The 20019-nt window shown below is 56.0% G+C and overlaps 1 protein-coding gene across 1 annotated transcript in view; it reads left to right on the forward strand.

Moving 5' to 3' along the window:
* Positions 1–2457: 2457 nt before the first annotated feature.
* Positions 2458–20019, forward strand: part of BRSK2 (BR serine/threonine kinase 2) — a 34300-nt gene continuing 16738 nt past the window's right edge. Inside the window, exons 1-11 of the mRNA XM_006893358.1 lie at positions 2458–2683; positions 4583–4691; positions 8363–8474; positions 11808–11893; positions 14285–14425; positions 15228–15344; positions 16512–16545; positions 16675–16743; positions 16885–17031; positions 19418–19449; positions 19751–19915. Of these exons, the coding sequence (XP_006893420.1) occupies positions 2458–2683; positions 4583–4691; positions 8363–8474; positions 11808–11893; positions 14285–14425; positions 15228–15344; positions 16512–16545; positions 16675–16743; positions 16885–17031; positions 19418–19449; positions 19751–19915 (1238 nt within the window). The remainder of the gene's footprint in view (positions 2684–4582; positions 4692–8362; positions 8475–11807; positions 11894–14284; positions 14426–15227; positions 15345–16511; positions 16546–16674; positions 16744–16884; positions 17032–19417; positions 19450–19750; positions 19916–20019) is intronic.

Raw genomic sequence — 20019 nt, forward strand, 5'->3', positions numbered from 1 at the left:
CTGTTCTTGGAGAGGGTTATCATGCTTGGGAGGGTGGAGGGACAGCGCAGGAGGGGAAGGCCCTCTATGAGATGGATTGATTCAGTGACTGGGGTAATCGGGATGGATGTATCGGAGACGGTGTGATTAGCACAGGACAGAGCAGAGTTTATAGGGCTGTTGTACATAGGGTCGCTATGAGTCGCAAGTGACTTGATGGCATATAACAACAACCATCAAATCGGATCTGACTGGTACAGGAGAAGACTGCCCCTCCTTCCCCAGCAGAGCATCTGGTAGATTCAAACTGTTAAGTTCTTTTTTTTTCTTCTTAAAATAGATGGACTCTAAATGCACTCCACACTAACTCCACTCATTAACAAAACAGAGGTGTTCCATTCCCAGTGGGATTATAACCTAAAGCATGAAGAGTAGGATTTACAACACATGTTTCTGGAGGACCCCATTTAATCCAGGGCATTTTACCCTTTGGACCTCCCAAATTCATGTTCTTGCCACCTGCATAACACATTCACCCCATCACATAATCCCAACAGTTTTAAGTAAACTCCACAAACAGAAAATACTGTCTTCTGAATCATCTAAATCAAATAGGAATGAGACTTTTGTCATATTCCATCCTGGGACAAGATCCTCTTAATCTGTGAATCTCTAAAACCTAGACTTCAAGCTGTCGTTAGATGCCATCAAGTCAGTACAAGTCACAGCGACCCTTTGAACGACGATCTGAACTCTGTCCTATGTCACCCACACATCTCTGACACGCGCGAGCCCACTGCTGCTGTCTGTGTCAGCCCACCTGACTGAGGGTCTGCCTCTCCCTCACCATCTCCCCACCTGTCCAAGGAATAGCGTCTCTGAGCAGTACTCCCAGAGGATGCCCGATGGCCCTGTGCCATCCGTGCCTCCAGGGAGCACTTTAGCCACACCTTCCACAAGACAGATGTTTTCGTTCCTAGTAGCTGTTTCCAAATAGTGGGAAGGCACAGGGCAGATGTTTCTACTACAAGTAGGAGGAACTGAGGGCAGGAAGGAATAAACAGGTTAGAAGCCCAGCAGAACAAGTCCTGTTAGCTCTTGAGTTTGGAGACAGTTCTCTCTGAGGTCCTCTGGTCAGTGGCTTCGTCCCCAAGGCCCTGGGTGTGACTACAACCTGTGGATTCTGGGTTTCCCTCAGCCCTGAGTTTCAGCTCTGTCTTCCAGGCCCACTGGAATAGCAATTCTCAATTGTCCAATTCAAGAGGGCCCCCGTTCTTAGTCCATCAGAGTAGTGACCCCTTTCTGGAGTCTTTGGATATGGAAGTCCCACTCCGTTCAGCCTTGGCCAAGATCCCATCCTCCTGACTTGAGCTGAAGCAGAGCTGAGTCGGTCGAGATCTGACTCTGAGACCCAGGAAGCCGTGACTCCACCCTCTGAAGCCGGCACAGCCCTGCTTCCAGGCTCCTCCCTGGAGCTCTGCTCTTCTCCTGGGAGCTCTGCTCTTCTCCCGGCTGCTCCAGTGTCATCCTGCTCTTTTCCTGGGAAGCGACAGAGGCAGCTCCTGGGCTGCTTCCTGCCTGCAGGACTCCCGGGCAGAGGGTGCTCTTGCGTTTCACACCCCATCTGACCCCTTCAGTCTGAGCTGCTGGGTTTGCTGCTGCCATTGCCAGTTGGATCCATCGGTAATAGGATTGATCTCCTTAGAGAAAGATTGCGTGGTCGTGTCCTTGGAGGGATCCCAGGACACCTTCTTCATTTTCACACTAGAGTGTTCTGAGCCCTTAAGTTCTGTTTCCACTTTGCACAATTCATTTTTTTAAGTCCATTTCTTGCATTTTTCTGTAAGTAAGTAGCAAGGAGAAAGCACTTGGCCCTTTTACAATCTTGCTTAGAGATCTCCTCAACCAGATATCCAAGTTCGTCACTCACAAGTTCTGCCTTCTTTCTGGCAAACATTTGTACCTAATTCAGACCTTGCCGGGGCGTAGAAGCACCACGCTTCCTCTACCTTGCAAGCACATGCCCACCCTGTTCTTCTGAACCCACCAGGAGCTTGTTTAACATCCAGACTTCTAGAAACAGGCGCTGTTGTGCGTCTGCTAGTGGAGACTTCCTCTCTGGCTCTCCTCACAGCCTGCTGAGCCCTTTGTCTGACAGCCAAGCTCTTCAGAGCAGTCTAGGCTGTGACTGTCGTGCACCCTCAACTTTCCAGCTTCTACCCATTTTTCAGCTCCACAACCACTTCTGGTTTCAGGTGTCTGTTTGAGCTGCACCCTGCTTTTGCAGGACCAAACTGCTTTACTTCAGAGGAGTGAAAGGCCCTGGTGTGTAGTCTGGAGGAAAGTTGCTGTGAACCCGAAGGCCAGGCATCTGCCTCAGCTCAAATCCTCCGGCAGCTCTGTGGGAGAGAGAGGCGCACTGCTGTCCTGTGATGTGCAGCCTTGGGACACGCTGGAGGGTCAGCCCAGACACGGGACATGCCGGACGGTCAGCCAGGACACGGGACACGCTGGAGGGTCAGCCGGGACATGGGACACACCAGACGGTCACGCCAGACGGTCAGCCAGGACACGGGACACGCCGGAGGGTCAGCCGGGACACGGGACACGCTGGATGGTCAGCCAGGGCCTGGGACACGCCGGACGGTCAGCCGGGGCCTGCGACACGCCGGAGGGTCAGCCGGGGCCCGGGACACGCCGGACGGTCAGCCGGGACACGGGACATGCCGGAGGGTCAGCCAGGGCCTGGGACACACTGGAGGGTCAGCTGGGGCATGGTTTTGATTTGACAGCAATGAGAGGGAGCTTTGGACACGTCTGCCTCGCCGCCCCAGGTGGTCACTGGGGAGTCACTACAGGAGTGGGTGCTGTTCCTGCTTCCTGGTCTATCTCAGCATAGAAGTTCGCTGAAACCTGGTCATTCTAGGTGACTGTGCTGCTGTGTGAAATACTGGTGGCAGATTCACGGCGACATGCTAACTGCATCACAGGACAACTGACAGGCCAGTGGGATTCAGGCATTCCGCTCTGTGGATCATAACAAATAAGGATGTTGTTCTGTTGTGTGCTGTTGAGTCACATCTGTCTCGTCTGGGGTCTTCCTCTCCTGCACTGTCCCTCCTCCCTTCCGAGTATGATGTCCTTCTCCAAGGACCAGTCTCTCCTGGCCATGTGGGAGTCCCAGGACACTTAGTTGTGCTCATGTACAACCTGTCTGTACATCAGAACAAGGAGATTCTGCGTGCTTTCAAGTCGGGAGAGGTGCATGCCAGGGCTGGAGCCTTTCATCATATCTCTGCAGACTGTACGCCAAGCAAATAATTCAGGCAACTAGACGACATGAGGAGTGGAATGTCGGGATTAGAGGAAGGTCTCCGGTGTGCGACAGAGCAGCAGAGCACTGCCTGTTTAAAATTAGGAAGGGAGCACATCAGGCTTGTATTCGCTCTCCACACCTATTCAAGCTGTGTGCTGAGCAAATTCTCAAAAGCTGGACTCTACGAAGAAAAGTGTGGCATCAAGATCAGAGGGAGACTCGTCAATAACCTGTGTTATGCAGATGACACAACCTTGAGGACTTGAAGCACTTTTTGTAGAAGATCAAGCAATGTAGCCTCTGATATGGATTGCATCTCATTGTCAAGGAAACAAAGATTCTTAACACTGGACTGATAGGCAACATCATGGTGGATGGAGAAGATATTGAAATTGCCAACAAGTTCATCTTGCTGGATCCACAATTAACACCCTTAGTACTAACAGTCTGGAGATAAGGAGATGCATTGTACTGGGAAAATCTGCATTTAGGGGCCTCTCCAAATTACTGAGGAGCAATGATGTCAGTTTGAGGACTAAGGTGCATCTGATTCAGGCCAGAGTCTTTCCAATCACATGCTATGCATCTGAGAGCTGGACAGTGAATGAGGATGACAGAAGAAGAATTGATGCCTCTGAGCTGTGCTGTTGGAGAAGAGCACTGAACATTCCATGGACATCCAGGAGAACAAACAGATCTGTCTTGGAGAGGGTGCAGCCAGAGTGCTCTTTGGAGGCAAGGATGATGAGGCTTCGCCTCGTATACTTTGGGCACTTTTCTAGGAGGGGCTGTTCCTTGGAGAAGGACATGATGCTGGGAAGAGTGGAGGGTCGGTGAAGGAGAGGAAGACCCTCGACCAGGTGGATTGACATGGTGACTGCTGGTTGTCAGGAAGAGGATGTCATAGGATGGAACAGGGTTCAGATCTTTTGTTCAATGCGAGCCATACTCAACGCCATGGCACCTAACAATGTATGCAAATGGCACAAACTCGCAGAAAATGAAGCTGACTTGAAGCATTGAATGATGAACAAAAACGACTGTACAGCCTTTAGTTGGGATTACATCTCAATATCAAGTAAATAAACTCTTCTCACAACTAGAGAGACAACACCATGATGAATGTGAGAAAGGTTGATGTTGCCAGAAATCTCCTATAACTTGGATCCACACTCAACACCCATGGAGGCAGATGTCAGGAAATCAAGCGATAGGTCCCTCAGCTCGGGAAGCCCCGCATCTGTGCGGGCCCAGACCCCTGACCTGCCCTTGCCCTGTCGTCCACAGCTCGGCGTTGCTACACGTCTTCTCGGCCACTCATGTTGGAGCATCTGAGTTCTCTCCCCACTCAGATGGGTCCCCAGGGCCTGGAGCGAGCTGAGCAGATGCTGTGGGCGTAATTCTTTCTTCTACGATAGCTGGATTTGTCAACACCGTATGGTTGAAGAGTTTGGGTGGACTGTCTTGACATAGTTATGGATAGATTTGCTTTTTCATGTTTGATGACCCTTTCTCCATGGCCCATCTGTTGTCAGCACCTGTCAAGTGCTTACCTGTTCACACGAAACCAGGACACAGAAAAATTAAGAAGCCACCTGCTCGGCCCCACAGGCAATACTTTTGGCACCAGCAGTCAGAAAATCAGAAGACAAAGTGCATTGGGGAAATCTGCTGTCAGGGACCTCTCCAGAATACTGAGAAGCAATGATATCAGTCTAGTGACTAAGGTACTCCTGATCTAGGCCATGGTCTTCACAATTACTTGCTATGCATCAGAGAGCTGGACAATGACTAAGGATGACAGAAGGAGAATCAATGCCTTTGAGTTGTGCTGGAGAAGAGTCTTGAACATACCACGGGCCACAGAAAATCAAATAGGTCTGTCTTAGAGTAAAACCAAGTTTCTCCTCAGAGGCTAGGATTTTGAAGCTCCATCTCAAATACTTTGGGCACATGGCCAGGAGGGACTGGTCCTTGGAGAAGGACATCATGCTCAGAAGGGTGGAGGGACAGCGCAGGAGAGGAAGACCGCGGATGAGATGGATTGATACGGTGACTGGGGCAGTGGGGGTTGGGTTGGTGTGTCAGAGTTAGTGAGACTGCTCAGGACCGGGCAGGGTTCAGAGGTGCTGTACATTATAGGGTCGCTATGGTCGCAGGCAGGCAAATCGACAGCACATAACAACAGCAATACTAAAAAGAATGGGTTCTGGGGATTCAACTTTTCTGTAGCAGCATATTTTGTCTCGTGTGCATGAACTAAAATGCTTTTCTACCTAAACCATGAGCTAAAAACCACCGATGTTGTGAGCTGTGTGTCCACTGAGTTCTCCATAATTTCATCTCTAACCCAGTTGGATTTTCATTTGTACTTTAGGTACTCTTTTTCATAATCTTGTTCTGAAATGGAGAAAACACAAGTATGCAAAGTTTGTTTCAGGGCTGCATCAACAAAGACTAAATGACTTAAATGATATCTAACTATCAAAGTTTTAGAATTCATTGAGTAAACAATATAAGGTTTTCAATTACAACTAAACAAAATAATCAAATTATGTCTTTTATTGGTCAAATCTTCTATAAAGGACATTGTTGTTGTTGTTGTTGTGTGCCACTGAATCATCTACAACTCATAGTGATCCTAACTACAACAGCTCTGAACCCTGACATATCTTGAACTGGTCTTACTGTCTCTGACACACCTACCTCCCTAACCCAGGCACTATGTCAGTCCATCTCACCTGGGGTTGTCCTGCACTGTCCCTCCACCCTTTCAAGTATGATGTCCTTCTCCAAGGACTCATCCCTCCTGAGCACATGAGATGGTGCTTCAAAATCCTTGCCTCCAAGGAACAGCCTGGATTCACTCTCTCCTGTACAGACCTCTTTGTTTTCCTGGTGGTCCATGGTATGTTCAATACTCTTCCCCATCATCAGAACTCAAAGGCATTGATTTTTCTTCTGTCATCCCCAGCCATTATCCACTTTTCTAATGAATAGCAAATAATTGTGAAGACCATGGCCTGAATCAAGCACACCTTAGTCTCTAGACTGACATCATTGCTCATTAGTGCTTTGGAGAGGTCCCTGACAGCCGATTTCCCCAATGCATTTTTTTCTTTTGATTTCCTGACTGCTGGTGCCAAGAGTGATTGTGGAGCCGAGCAAACGGAAATTGTCAACAGTCTCTTCTCTGTCTATCATGGTGCTACCAACTGGCCCCAGTGGTGAGAATCTTTATCTTCTTGATGTTGAGCTTCAATCCATATTGAAGGCTGCAGTCCTTGACCATCTGCAACAAGTGCTTCAGGTCCTCCTCAGTTTTGGCGAGCAAGGTTGTATCGTCTGCATATTGCAAGTTGCTGATGAGTCTTCCTCCAATCCTGTTGCCACTTTCCTCATCATAAAGCCCAGCCTCCCGAGTTATCTGTTCTGCATATAGATTGTAAAGATATGGAGACAGGATGCATCCCTGATGCACTTCTTTCCTGATTTTGAATCATGCAGTGTTTCCTTGCTCGGTTCTAATGACTGCCTCCTGGTCCAAGTATAGGTTTCACATGAGCACTATCAAGTGTTCTGGGATTCCCATTCTTCTCAAGGTTAGCCACAATTTGTTGTGATCCACGCAGTCAAATGCCTGTGCAGAGTCAATGAAACACAGACACTCTTTAAAGTACTGAAAAGCAAGGATGCCGCTTTGGGGACTGTGGTGGGTCTGCTCAAGCTGATACTCTCGTTTGCTCTGTAACCATGTGAACACTGGGCAGTGAGTGACAAGGGCTGATGTCTTTGAGCTCTGGAGTGACTATGCCAGAGGAACAGACAGCTCTGTCTTGGAAAAAGTGCGGCCAGAATGTCCTCTGGAGGAAGGGATGGTGACTTTGTCTCTTACACTGTGGGTACGTTGCCAGGAGCCAGCCCTTGGAGAAAGATACCACTTGATAAAGGGTCAGTGAATGAATGAGAAGGACCTGTAATGAGGTGAATGGAGTCCATGGCTGTGACAGTGGTCTCAGTGGCCATGAGGATGGGAGTGGAGGACTGGACAGGAACTCTTGTACCTGAGGCCGCTGTGAGGTACAATCAGCTCACCTCATGTGACAGGAATACCACAAATGGATGGTTTAACAAACGGAATTTATTTTCTCACTTTAAGAGGCTAGAAATCCAGGTACAGATTGCCTCTCTAAGGGCATCCTTTCCGTGCCGGCTCCAGACCAAGGGCTTCTTGGTGACTCTGTGAAGTGACGCCCCTGTTCCCCATCTCTGTGGACGTGCTTAATCTCTCTCCCACCTCTGAAGGGATTGACTTAAAACACACCCCACACTAAGCCTGCCTCGTGAACGGCACAAGGACAACCTATTCCCAAATGGGATTATAACCTCAGGCACAGAGATTAGGAGGTACAGCATTTATTATTTGGGGACACAATTTAATCCATCGCACCCTGGGAAGTGGGGGCAGTTGGACTGCCCAGATGTGGCTTAAGGGCCACTCTGGTGTCCTGGGGATTTGTGTGTGTCAGATGTACTCGTGTGCACAGGGGCTTCTGTTCCAGTCTGGGGACAGGTGGTAAGAGGATGGGCGAAGAGGCAGGCAGGGGCTTGTCCTGATTCAAGGGCACCCTGACTTCCTAGGTCTGGGGCAGGAGCTCCAGTGACAGAAAAACTGTTGGTGTCAGGGGCCATGTGGACCTGGAGTGACGCTGGGAGGACAGGGGCCTTCCAAAGGTCCTGCGGAGAGTCTAGGGGTCAGAGGAGGTGGGGGCAGAGGGATGCAGCTACTAACTGTACCTGGCAGTGATGGATGAAGTGGGCAGTGGCTGGGGTTGGGGACACGGTCAGACTGCAGTGGAGCGAACATCACAGCGAAGAGGAGGGTGCTGGCTGGATGTAGCACTCAGGGAGGTGGGGTGCTGGACTGGACCATTCCCCAAGACATTCTCCCCTGGAGAAGGTGTGGGGTCCAGGGCCTGGAGGAAGGTAGTTGCAGCTGCGCCAAGGCAGGAGGCTGGGGGGGCTGCCAGGGAGTGACACCTGGTGCACGCTGGGATCTGAGCTCAGCCTTCTCCCCTCCACAGGCCTGGTGAAGCTGGGGATTCACTGTGTCACATGCCAAAAGGTCGCCATCAAAATCGTCAACCGGGAGAAGCTCAGCGAATCTGTGCTGATGAAGGTGAGATTTAGGCCTGGCCAGGGCTGGGGGGGGCTTGGGTGAGGGGCGTGGTACTCAGGGGTGGGGGCAGGGACTCAGTGGCCTGGGGCCCATGGACAGGGATCAGGAGGTGGCCTGGCAGCTCAGGGGTGGGTGGAATCTGGGGTTGTGCTGGTTAGGGGCGGGGCTCAGGGGCAGGGACTCTAGGAGTCCTCACTGCCCCAAGCCAGGATGCTGGGGGCTCCCTGAGGGGGATGGGGGCTCCCTGAGGGGGTGGGGGCTCCCTGAGGGGGATGGGGGCTCCCTGAGGGGGTCGGGGCTGCCTGAGGGTGAGAGGACCAGGGGCTCAGGGTTAGGGCCTGGGCAAGTGTTGCGTAGGGGCTGGGACAGATGGGGCTGAGGGGCGTGGCCTGATGCCCAGGGGCGGAGCGTGATGGAGTGCTGGTTAGGGGCAGGGCCTGAAGTAAGCCAGGGTTAAGGGCGTGATTCGGGGGCGTGGTCTGATGGTCAGGGGCGGGGCCTGATGTAGCCCAAAGGTTGAAGGTGGGGTTCAGGGGGGTGGCTTGGTTCTCAGGGGTTTGATAGAGGCTGATTAGGGGCCAGGCATGAGGCTTAGGGGTGGGTCCCAGGGTGGTGCTGGCTAGGGGCTTGTCTGAAGATTAGGGAAGGACTTGGAGTTAGGGAGGGGCTTAGGCAGTTCTCATGGGAGGTAATGGGGCTCAGGGGTGAAGCTGAGGGGACCCGACTAGACCAGCTGGCTTTGGTGCTGACGAGGGACCGCCTGGACTCTGGGGGCAACACTGATAGGCAAGGACCAGGGTGCAGGGGCAGGACTTAGGGAGAAATGCTCCTCGCGGTGCTGTTCCTATCTGTGATGCTGGTGGGTGCTGCTACTCAGATCTCCTGGACCTCAGTTTCCCCAAGTGGACTCTGGCAGAGACCCTGCTCAGAACCCAGCTCAGCCCCCCCCCCTTCTCTTTCGATTATCTTTGCCCCTGCTTCCCTCTCCTCAGTCTGCCCGAACAGCCCTCAGCTCATGTGGCCGTCTGCATGTGGTGGGGGTGTCTCTGGGGTCTTCACAGACTCAGGAGGAAGGGACCCCGGAACCTCCGGGGTTTCTGGTCTGAGCCCGGCCTGGGGTTTTGGGTGCAGCCAGGATCTCCTCGTGGATTTTCCAAAGCAGGAAAGCCAAGCCCTGGCCTGACTAGCTGAGCCCTCAGCATCTCCGTCCAGCCTGATCTGTGGCCAGCGGCAGAGTGCACCACCAGCGGTTTCTCTCCTAGGAGGAGCCGAGAAGCCTACTGACTGGAGAGGCTTGTAGGACAAGGGCAATTGCCCATCTAGGGCAGGAATAGCAGATAGCCTCTGAACCCTGGGGACAGAGATGGACTTGACTGGGCTGACGGGGAAAGTGTCCAGGGGAGGTGGGCACTTTGAAGGGAGGTGGTGTAACCTTCACTGAGTAGGACCCCCAGGAGTGTGAGGGGCAGGTGGTCTCTGACCTGGTCTTGGAGCTGAAGGCGGGTGAAGGACAGGGAGGGCAGAGACAACGCCCAGCTGTGCAGCTGGCTTGGGCATGGAAGGGTGCTCTGTACTCAGAGGGGGCAAATAAAATTCAAATGCTGTGAGGGACCCAAGTGGAGGCAGGAGTTTGATGGCAAGGGTGGATGGGGCCAGGGGTCACCATAGAAAGTCCTGGAGGCACAAAGGGCCCCAGCCAAGCCCTGCATTGTCCCCATGTCCACAACAAGTAGTATCCACCCCATGTGCCCAACTAGACTGGCAGGGCTACTGAGCCAGCATTGGGCATGGAGGCTAGGGGGTTAGGTAGGGTTTCGAAGGATTGCCAACCCCCACATGGCTCTGTTAAAATGTCAGACAGGCTTTTGGTTGGAGTGCCTTTCATCCAGCGTGCTCCCAGAGGCTGGGGAGGGGCAGCGAGGTTGCACATGGCCACTTCTGCCCCTCCTCCCTGCCCTCCTCGGGCAGCAGCAGCATGAGGTGGGAGCTGTGGGTATCGGGGCATACACTGAAGGACCTGCAGAACCTCACACATGTGCACACACGTCATGTGTGTGTACACACTCAGGGAGGTGTGCACACGCAGCTACCTTCACATACATGGACACATGGATGTATATACAGTTATGGACATGCACGTGTGTACAGACAGACACGGGCATGTGCTGACATGTGCATGGCCATGCATACATGTGCATATACATGGGAGTGCTTGTGGTGATCACGAGTGCACACAGTTACACACACTTGTGTGTGCATGCGGGTGGTCCCACATGTACGCGAACACACATGGACAGGTGCCCATCTGCACACGTGGATGATCACACAGTTCTACACACACAATCACTTGTGTGTATGGACACACGTGGGTTATCCTACAAGAATAGGTATGCACAGGTATACACACATGGATAGCCGTCCGGGCACGTGTGCATGAGTGAATATACACATAGGTGCCACAAGCATGTACACATATGGACAGGTACGTGTGGTTCATCACACATGTGCATCCAGACGTGAGTGGATGGTCCCACGTAGGTGTGCATACCCAGCCATGTGCACACAGATACTCAGGTGCACGCGCGGACGGACGCTCACACAGTCCTCTGCCTGAGGCGGGACACCACACTGCTCAGAGCTATCTCTGTGGTCAGCTGGCCAGGCCAGGACCCAGCCCTCCCTCTGCTGACCTGGCCCCTGTCCAGTTTGGTCTCCCGGGTGCTCTGCTCCAGGTAGGAAGAACACATCCCATCGCCAAGGGGCTGTCCTGCTCCTGCAAGAGGCCCCCAGAGTTCCCAGCGCAATGCTGAAGGCAAACACCCGCGATAGGGAGTCAGGGCGGTTCAGGCCCTGTGTCTACGGCCAGGATAGGCCACTCATTCCTGGCGTCAGGGCCTCCTCTCTGCGTGGTGCCCTGTGGTTCTGGAGATCCTGCCCTGCTCTCTCCACTCAGTGGTCGAGGAGGGCTGCAGTTCCCTAGGTCCCTTCACCTCTGTCCCCTGTGGGTGGCACCACAACCCTCGCGATCCTGTCTCTGCCAAGTGGAAGTGCCCATGTCCCTCTCTGTCCCCTCACAGGCTGTTACAGACACTATAAGTGGTGTATCAAGCCAAGAGCCAGGGAAGCTTGTGTGGTGACCACACTGGTTAGCCCCTTCACCCACCTGCTACAACCTGCAGCTGTGACCTGGCAGCTCCTTCCTGGGTTGCTCACCCAGCAGCCTCTTCCCTGCAGCAATGACCACGCCCCTCCCTCAGAGGCCACGCCCCTGCCCAGAGGCCACGCCCCACACCGGTGCCCTGCCGAGGCCCTGACACTGTGCTCTCTCTGCAGGTGGAGCGAGAAATAGCCATCCTGAAGCTCATAGAGCACCCGCACGTCCTAAAGCTGCACGACGTTTATGAAAATAAAAAATATTTGTAGGTATTGCTGGGCTTGGAGAGCTGGGGCGGCCAGAGGTGTGGTGCTCCAGTGAGGGGCAGGGACAGGCGGATGCCAGGGCCTGGGTCCCGGAGCACCCACTGCTGGGGCCAGAGCTGCTGAGTGGCTTCCGTGGCCAGGGTGAGGGCAGAGGGGCTCAGCTGAGCGGGAGATCTGAGGTGTGTGCCCCTGAGGAGACAAGGGTCCCTGATCCTCAGATCGCCGGCCTACTTCGCTGGGGCCTCGCAGCACCCCAGCTTGAGGCCAGCAAATGGACAGAGTTTGTGGAGGAGCAGACAGGCAGAGGACCTCTCCCCCCACTGCTAAACCCTCCCCCATTGCTGGGCCCTCCCTGCACTGCTGGGCTCTCCCCCTCCTCTCAGACCAGGCCCCCACTGCTAGGCCTTCCTCCTTACCCCCACTGGTGGGCACGCCCCACACTGCTAAGCCTTTTCCCCCACTGTTGGGGCCTCCCCTCACTGCTGAGCCTCCCCTCCCCCTCTGCTGGATCCTCCCCCACTGTTGGGGTCTCCCCACCCCCTCACTGCTGAGCCTGCCGCCTCTCCCCACTGCAAGGTCTCCCCACACATACTCCTGAGTCCTTTCTCCACTGTTGGAACACCCCACACACACACTTCTAGGCAGTCAAGCAGAGGCCTCAGAGAGCCCCTACCTAGCCCAGAGCCTCTCCTGGATTTACAGACCCTTCCTTCCCTCACTTCCATTAAGTCTGCACACCTTCTCCCATTTCTGCTTCCAACTCTCTGGTGTGAAGTCCCTCAACCCCTCTGGAGCCTTGTGCCGACTCTTCCTGGGCACATCCCTGCCTCTCAGCCTGTCCCTTGGTGACTGGGCTGACAGAGGCCTGGGGGACATTATACTCACTCCTTTTCCTGGTAGAATTAGGGATCACCAGGCAGAGTGGGACCCAGCTCACGTTCCGGAGAGTGAGGGTAGTGAACAAGGATGCTCCCCAGCTTGGGCACAAGCACAGCCATGGCCTCAGCAAGGCCTTTGTCCCCTCTGTATGTTGGGAGGATGCAGGGGGACAGGGTGAGGAGAGGCACATGGCGTACTGCCCTTAGAGGTCTCCGTCCTCACCCCAACAGTAAGCTGCTCAGTGGGGAGCCTGAAGCCATGGTGGCGTTCTTGAGCCCTAACACCCTAGTGTCCCTGGGCTCTAGTGTCCATGAGGTCCTGGAGTATCTCGGTCCCTGGGTCCTCGTGTCCATGAGGTCCTGGGATATCTCACTTCTGGGTCCCCCCAGTCCCTGGGCCCTCGTGTCCATGAGGTCCTGGGGTATCTCAGTCCCTGAGGTTCTGGGGTACCTCAGATCTTGGGTTCTGGGGTCCTGAGGCTCCCTGAGTCCTGGGTCTGAGTGTCCTGGGGTCCTTAAACACAAGGCAGAGCTGCCCGACTTCGGAGATGGTGTCTGACACCGATTGGATGCTGCCATGCTGGGTGGATAGATTAGCTGTCATGGGATGAGAGTGCTAGCCTGTTTACATGCTAGGAGGTGGGCAGGACAGTGCCAGGCTGTGCAGCCTGCCGCCACCATGCAGGACAGATGCTTACCCTGGGCCCCGGTGCCATGAGGGCCTCTCAGGAGCTCCCATTCGGGTCACACCCGTCTAGTCTTCCTCTCCCCCTCCTTTGGCCCCTGGCTTGAAGGTCAGTTCCCAGGCCACTCCTGACCTCCACCTCCCAACCCTGTCCCTCACACTCATCTGGACCTCTACCTGCTGATTGGGGTTCCCTGAGGGCTGAGAATGTGTCTGATTTGACCAAGGCTGGACAGGAAAGGGCTCAGAGGATGGAGGTAGGAGGCAGTTGGTGACCCTCCTCCTGCGGGCAGAACCTGTCCTGTTCCTCTCGGGGTTCACTGTTCCTCATTCCCAAGCTGGGGCACCCCTGCCTGCTGCCCCACCCCACCCTTCCAGGTCCAAGCTTAGGCACAGAGGGTGCCCGGCCTGAAAGGCCTGCTATGGGCTGCATGTTGGGACTGCTGGCAGGCTCTGAGGATGAAGATGGAGGGAACACTAGATTCCTTATGCTGAAGGGTGGTGGGTGCTGGTGTGGGGGACAAGCGGTGGCTCCTGGAGCGTGGAGACATGGGGTGCTGAGAGATAGGGTGGTGGGTGCCGAGGTGTGGGGACATGAGGTGCTAGGGTGGGGGACAGAGTGGGAGGTCCTGGGGTGTGGTGACACGAGGTGCTGAGGTGGGAGACGGTGTGGTGGATGCCGAGGTGTGATGACGTAAGGTGCTGGGCTGGGGGACAGGGTGGTGGCTGCAGCCTCTGGCAAGGACTGTGCTGGCTGGCTGGCAGGGGCAGCCTCGAGGGTTGAGCGGGCACACCTGTGCTGGCCCGACCTGGCGACTCTCTCACAGATACCTGGTGCTAGAACATGTGTCTGGTGGGGAGCTGTTCGACTACCTTGTGAAAAAGGGGAGGCTAACCCCTAAAGAAGCCCGCAAGTTCTTCCGTCAGATCATCTCAGCACTAGACTTCTGTCACAGTCACTCCATATGGTATGTGTCTCAGGGCCCCAGACGCTACCCTCCCTGGGCTGCCTGAGATTGCAGTTCCCTCAAACCCCCTGGATTCTTCTCTCCCCCCTCAGGTGCCCCTGATAGGTGCCCCCACACTCCGAGGTACATCCATACCCCTGAGCTTCCTGGTGCCCTAGAACCCCCCTTCCAGGGACTCCCCATCTTCTTTAAGCACCACGTTCCTTCTCCAGAACCCCCAACCCTACCAGGTGCACGTTCCCCAAGGGGCTCCCCTACCTGGCCCCTCCCACTTCTGTAGCCTCTTCTCCAGCCTGCCTGGAGCAGAAATGTCCCTTCTCCTGACCTCTTTCCGAGGACTCACCCCAAAATGCAGGAGCCCCAGCCCCTCCCCCACTTGTACAGAGGCCACCAAGTGTCTCTCTTGACCCACAGCAGGTGCGGGAGAGAGGGAAGGACTGCAGGCAGCCCCCCATTCTAGGCCAGGAAACTGACTGGGTCAGGAGGCAGAACTTCACACCCATTATATCTCCCCAAAGACCCACAGACCAGCCAGCCCCCTTCCCACCCGCCAAAAGACGACTTCTGATTGGCTGGCTGTGACATCACCAGGCTGAGCTGCCATTGGACCCTTGGCTATATATATTAGGGTTGGGGGAGAGGAGACAGCCCCAGTGGTAATGCTGAGGAGGGGCTGGTGTTGGAGTCAGGCTGAGCCCAGGGTCCTAGGCGCAAGTACCACCTCTGAAGCGTGGGGCGGCGGAGAGGCCCGGCCCGGCCAGCGTGCCTACCCGTCATGCGGCCCCCACTCGGCTTCCTCCAGCCACAGGGACCTGAAACCAGAAAACCTTCTCCTGGACGAGAAGAACAACATCCGCATCGCCGACTTCGGCATGGCGTCGCTGCAGGTTGGCGACAGCCTGCTGGAGACCAGCTGCGGGTGAGTGCGCTCCCGCTCCCCAGCGTCCCTGCCCTGGGCCAGCTCGCTGACCACTGCAGACCTGCCAAGCCCGTAGCGTGGTCAGCGGCCACCGGGCGCCCCCTCCTGACCGCTTCTGGTGCTGCGACGAGTCCTGCACCGGGGAGACCTACCTCGGACATGCGGGGCAGGGCTGGGGGACGGGTGTCCATCGCCAAGCTGGGCAAGCCAGGGAAGCCCTGAGGCCTTTGCTGCTCACCCAGACACAGACTCCTGAAGCTGAGAGCTCCTGAGAGCTGCCTGACCCCACTGTCAGGGGACAGGGCTGAGTTCTCTAGAAGGAGGGAGGGCGACTCAGTAGGCAATGGAGACTGTGGAGGTCAAGTGCCCAGCCACCCCGAGCGCCTGTGGTCTCTGCCCAGCTCTACAGAACTGACTAACCCAGGTCATTACAGGGCTTCCTGGGGCTGGTGTGCAGCCTGTGCCTATGCGCCTTTCCCTCCCCTACACGTCCCACCCCACAGACCTGCTCCTCCACACGTGCCCCGCCCTGTGCTGGTCACTTCCCTCCACATGTGCCCCGCCCTGTGCTGGCCACTCCCTTCCACACATGCCCCGCCCTGTGTCGGCCACTCCCCTCCATGCGTGCCTCACCCTGTGCTGGCCACTGCCCTCCACATATGCCTGTCCAGTTATGTGCAGGCCACTTCCCTCCAAGCATGCAGTGCCCCTCTGTGCAGTACCACAACCATCAGCCCGCCTCCCCCACCAAGCCCAATCTGCAGACCCCACCACAAGCACGCCCAGGTTTCGTCCCCACTCGGTCCCCAGAATTGGAGCGAGCACAACCTGATGAGGTCTGATTAGATGTCAGGCGGCTTTGAGTCCTCGCACTGCCGTCCCCAAGTGCTCGTAGTGAGTTTGGCCCAGAATCAGGAGGGTATCCGCAGTGGCGGGACTTGTCAAGGCCTGTGCCCGCACAGTCCATCCATGGGGGAAGAGGACTTGTATGGACAGAGGGAGGCTGGCAGGGACCCATAGGGGCAGCACAGAGCTCCAGGAGGCTGGGCAGAGCAAGGGGCGCTCCCTTCTCCGTCCCTAGCTGGCAGTCCACACAGGTTTGGAGGCCCAGGCAGGGTCGACGGACCACCAGCCTACCTCCCTCCTGAGTTCTGCTTTTGCTTTCAGATCTCCGCACTATGCCTGCCCCGAAGTGATTCGGGTGAGTAGCCAGGAGCTCACCCCTGCTTGGCTTAAAGGGCCTCCCCTTGCTGAGGCATGCACCCCTGGACTCCCGCCCCGGGTCTGGCCCCATATCCCACCCAACAGCCCCATTCACTGCCCTCTGTAGGGTGAGAAGTATGACGGTCGGAAGGCAGACGTGTGGAGCTGCGGTGTGATCCTGTTCGCCCTGCTCGTGGTGAGGCCCCACCCGCCTTCTCTGTCCCCATTTTCCTCTTCCCGCCTTCTCTGCCCCTTTCTGCCTACACTCTGCCCACTGCGGCAGCCAGCGCGGAGCTGTCCATGGTGCTGTGCGCTGACGGCCCCTTGTCGCCTGCAGGGGGCCTTGCCCTTTGACGACGACAACCTGCGGCAGCTGCTGGAGAAGGTCAAGCGTGGCGTCTTCCACATGCCCCACTTCATCCCGCCCGACTGCCAGAGCCTGCTCCGTGGCATGATCGAGGTGGACGCGGCCCGGCGCCTCACGGTGTGTGGGGGCTCTCCACAGTGGGCTGGGCCTCCTTCCTCACTCCCGCCCACTACCTCCAAGTTGCGCCCTTCCCTTCAGGGCAGCTCTGAGCCTCACAAAGGCCACCACCCCGGGCAAGACCAGCTGTCTGCAGCACCTGCTCCCAGGCACCTTCCTCAAGGAAGGACTCTTCTGCCTGCGTGTGGGTGCAGGGCAAGAGTCCTGGGGGTCTAGGCATGTGCACAGCAGAGTGCAGGGCAGGCCTGTGCACGTGGTGTGTGTGCACAGACATGAGTGAGTGCACAAGTGGGCACAGTGTAGGCCTGTGAGACCAGAGCAAGAAGGGAACAAATGTGTACATCTGTGCATGCACCTGTTTGCAAAGGTGTTTGCACAGGTATGAATGAATGCACGTGCTCGTAGACGTGTGCACACACAGATGGGACACATGCCAGGTCTGTGCACATGAAACAGGATCTGATCAGTGTGTGCACTTATGGATGCATCAGTTTGAGCAGGTGTGTGTGCACAGGTGCGTGCGTGTGTGTGCACAGCTTTGCTAAGTGTGTTAGTGCCCAGGACAGCAAGCTGTGCCTGCAGGACCTGAGTGGATCATGATATAGGCAGGTGTATAAGTACGTGTTCACACAGGTGAGCACAAGGCAGAGTTACATCTGTGAGTGGAACGCGGGGAGCATGATATATGAGTGTGTACAGGTGTGTGTGCACTTTGCATATGTCTGTGTGTTCCGTTGAGCACAAGGCAAGCCCAAGCCTGTGAATGTGGAACAGGCTCACAAGTGTGGAGCAGGTGCATGTGTACGGGTGGAAGTGTGCACAGAGCTGTGTTCCCCAGTAGGTGATAGGCCCACGCCTGTCAACGGGATAGAGGAAGCTGGGCGCAGGTGGGTGGCAGAGGTGCCCAGAGCTCTAGTGTGTGCCAGGGGTCAAGCGTCTACCTTTGATGGCCTGGGTGAGGCAGGGCTGCCTATGTAGCCCTCTGATGCAAGCCCTCAGAGGTCCCTGATGCCCATGTCAGCAGGGGTAACCATGTTAGGGCCTGAGTAGATGGGGTTCAGAGCTTAAACACTCACTGTGGGCCAGCCATTCGGCATGTGAGCACTTGTCCAGGGGCTGACCTCTTTGTCCTCCCCAGCTAAGCTGGCTCCTGCTTGGGGAGAGGTTGTGTGTGTGTGGCTGGGGCTGCCCTCTAAGCCTCCTGCTCGCACCTGCACCCCGGCCCCTCCCTGCACGCAGGTAGACCAGGCCCTCCTGGTTCCCCGCCATCCTCCCTCTGGGCCTCTCCCCAGGGCCATCAAGGGTGAGGCCAGGCCCTGACAGCACAGCCATGCCAGGAGAGGGGTTCTGCCTCCTGCCCTCACCCTCTCCTTCCCTCCTGCCTGCCTGCACCCCTCCCCAGGCCCCTCCCTTCTCCAGCTTGCTTTGGCTCTCTGTGGGCAGGACAGATGCAGGCCTGGAACCTACCTCGCCATCCTAGTTCTCACCTTTCCCCATTTATCCTCCTCCTGCATCCCCTTACCCCTCACCCTTCCTCCATAACCCTCTGCACCCCTTCCTTCTGCACTCCCTCTCTCCCATCCCCCCTTCACTGCCTTCTCACCCCCTTCATCCCCCACCTCTTTCCTTCTCCACTCCTTTCTTCCTCCTGAACTCCATCCCTACCTGCCCACTCTCCACCTCCTTCACTCTATCCTCATCCTCCCCTCCCCTCCCCGTCCCTCTCCACCTTCTCACTCCTCTCATTTACTGCTCTCCCCACCTCCTCCCCTTTCTCCCTCCCCACCTCCTTCTCTGCTCCCTACCCACCTCCTTCCTTCTCTCCTCCATCCTCATCTCCTCTCTCCTCTATCTCCATCTCCTTGCTCTCCTCTCCCCTCCCCACCTCCTTCCATTTCCCCCTCCTCTCTCCTTCATCCCCACCTCTTCTCTCTCCACCTCCTTTCCTCTTTACTTCCTTTCCTCTCTTCTCCCTCCCCACTTCCTTCCCTCTCCCCCTCCCCACCTCCTCTCTCCTTCCTCCCCACCTCTTTCCCTCTCCTCCCGCTCATATTCCCCTTCCTTCTTCACTTCTTTCTCCTTGCTCTCCTCCCTCCCCATGTTCTCCCCTCACTCTCTCCATGGGCCTCCATCTCCCTGCCTTACCCCCTCCCACCTCCTTCTCTTACCAGCCCTCATTCTTTCCCTACTTTCTTCTCTTTTTCTCACCTTCCTCATTCCCCTCTTATTCTCTCCCACCCTTCCTCTCCTTTTCCCCCCTCCTCATCCTCCTCTGTTCCTCCCTTGCCCACCTCTCCTTCTTCCTGGCCCTCCCTCCCTTTACCTCCTAATGTGGGCTTCTCTCCTCCTTCCTCCATACTAACTCCCTGTTTCTCTTTCCTTGTAGCTAGAGCACATTCAGAAACACATATGGTATATGTAAGTAGCTTTCACCCACTAATCACCTGCTTTGCCTGTTGCTATGGCCAGAGGACCCACTAGGAAGGGGGGAGGGCACTGGCCAAGGGCAGGCCTCCCTGGCCTGGGCTGCCAGCAGTGCTGGCCTGCCAGGGTGCGGGCAGGATGCAGGAGGCACCCAGGGCATGGGCACAGGGAGAGTAACAAGGTCCAGGGTCCTAGATGAGGGCGAGGCCTCCTACCCTCCTCAGCCATTTCAGGGTGGGGGTGGAGAAGACTGGGTGCCAGGGCAGTAACCATGGCAACACCCTGTCATCTGCAGAGGGGGCAAAAATGAGCCAGAGCCCGAACAGCCTGTCCCTCGAAAGGTGCAGATCCGCTCGCTGCCCAGCTTGGAGGACCTGGACCCCGACGTGCTAGACAGTATGCACTCGCTTGGCTGTTTCCGAGACCGTAACAAGCTGCTGCAGGACCTGCTGTCTGAGGAGTAGGTCCTGGGGCCTGCTGGGCAGGGTGCACACAGTGTGGGCCAGGTATGGGCTGTGAGAGGGAGGGGCCTGCTGGGCAGGGTGCACACAGTGTGGGCCAGGT

The sequence above is a fragment of the Elephantulus edwardii genome, unplaced genomic scaffold, assembly GCF_000299155.1.
Source record: "Elephantulus edwardii isolate Elephantulus edwardi_28Jun2011 unplaced genomic scaffold, EleEdw1.0 scaffold00126, whole genome shotgun sequence".
Taxonomy (NCBI): domain Eukaryota; kingdom Metazoa; phylum Chordata; class Mammalia; order Macroscelidea; family Macroscelididae; genus Elephantulus; species Elephantulus edwardii.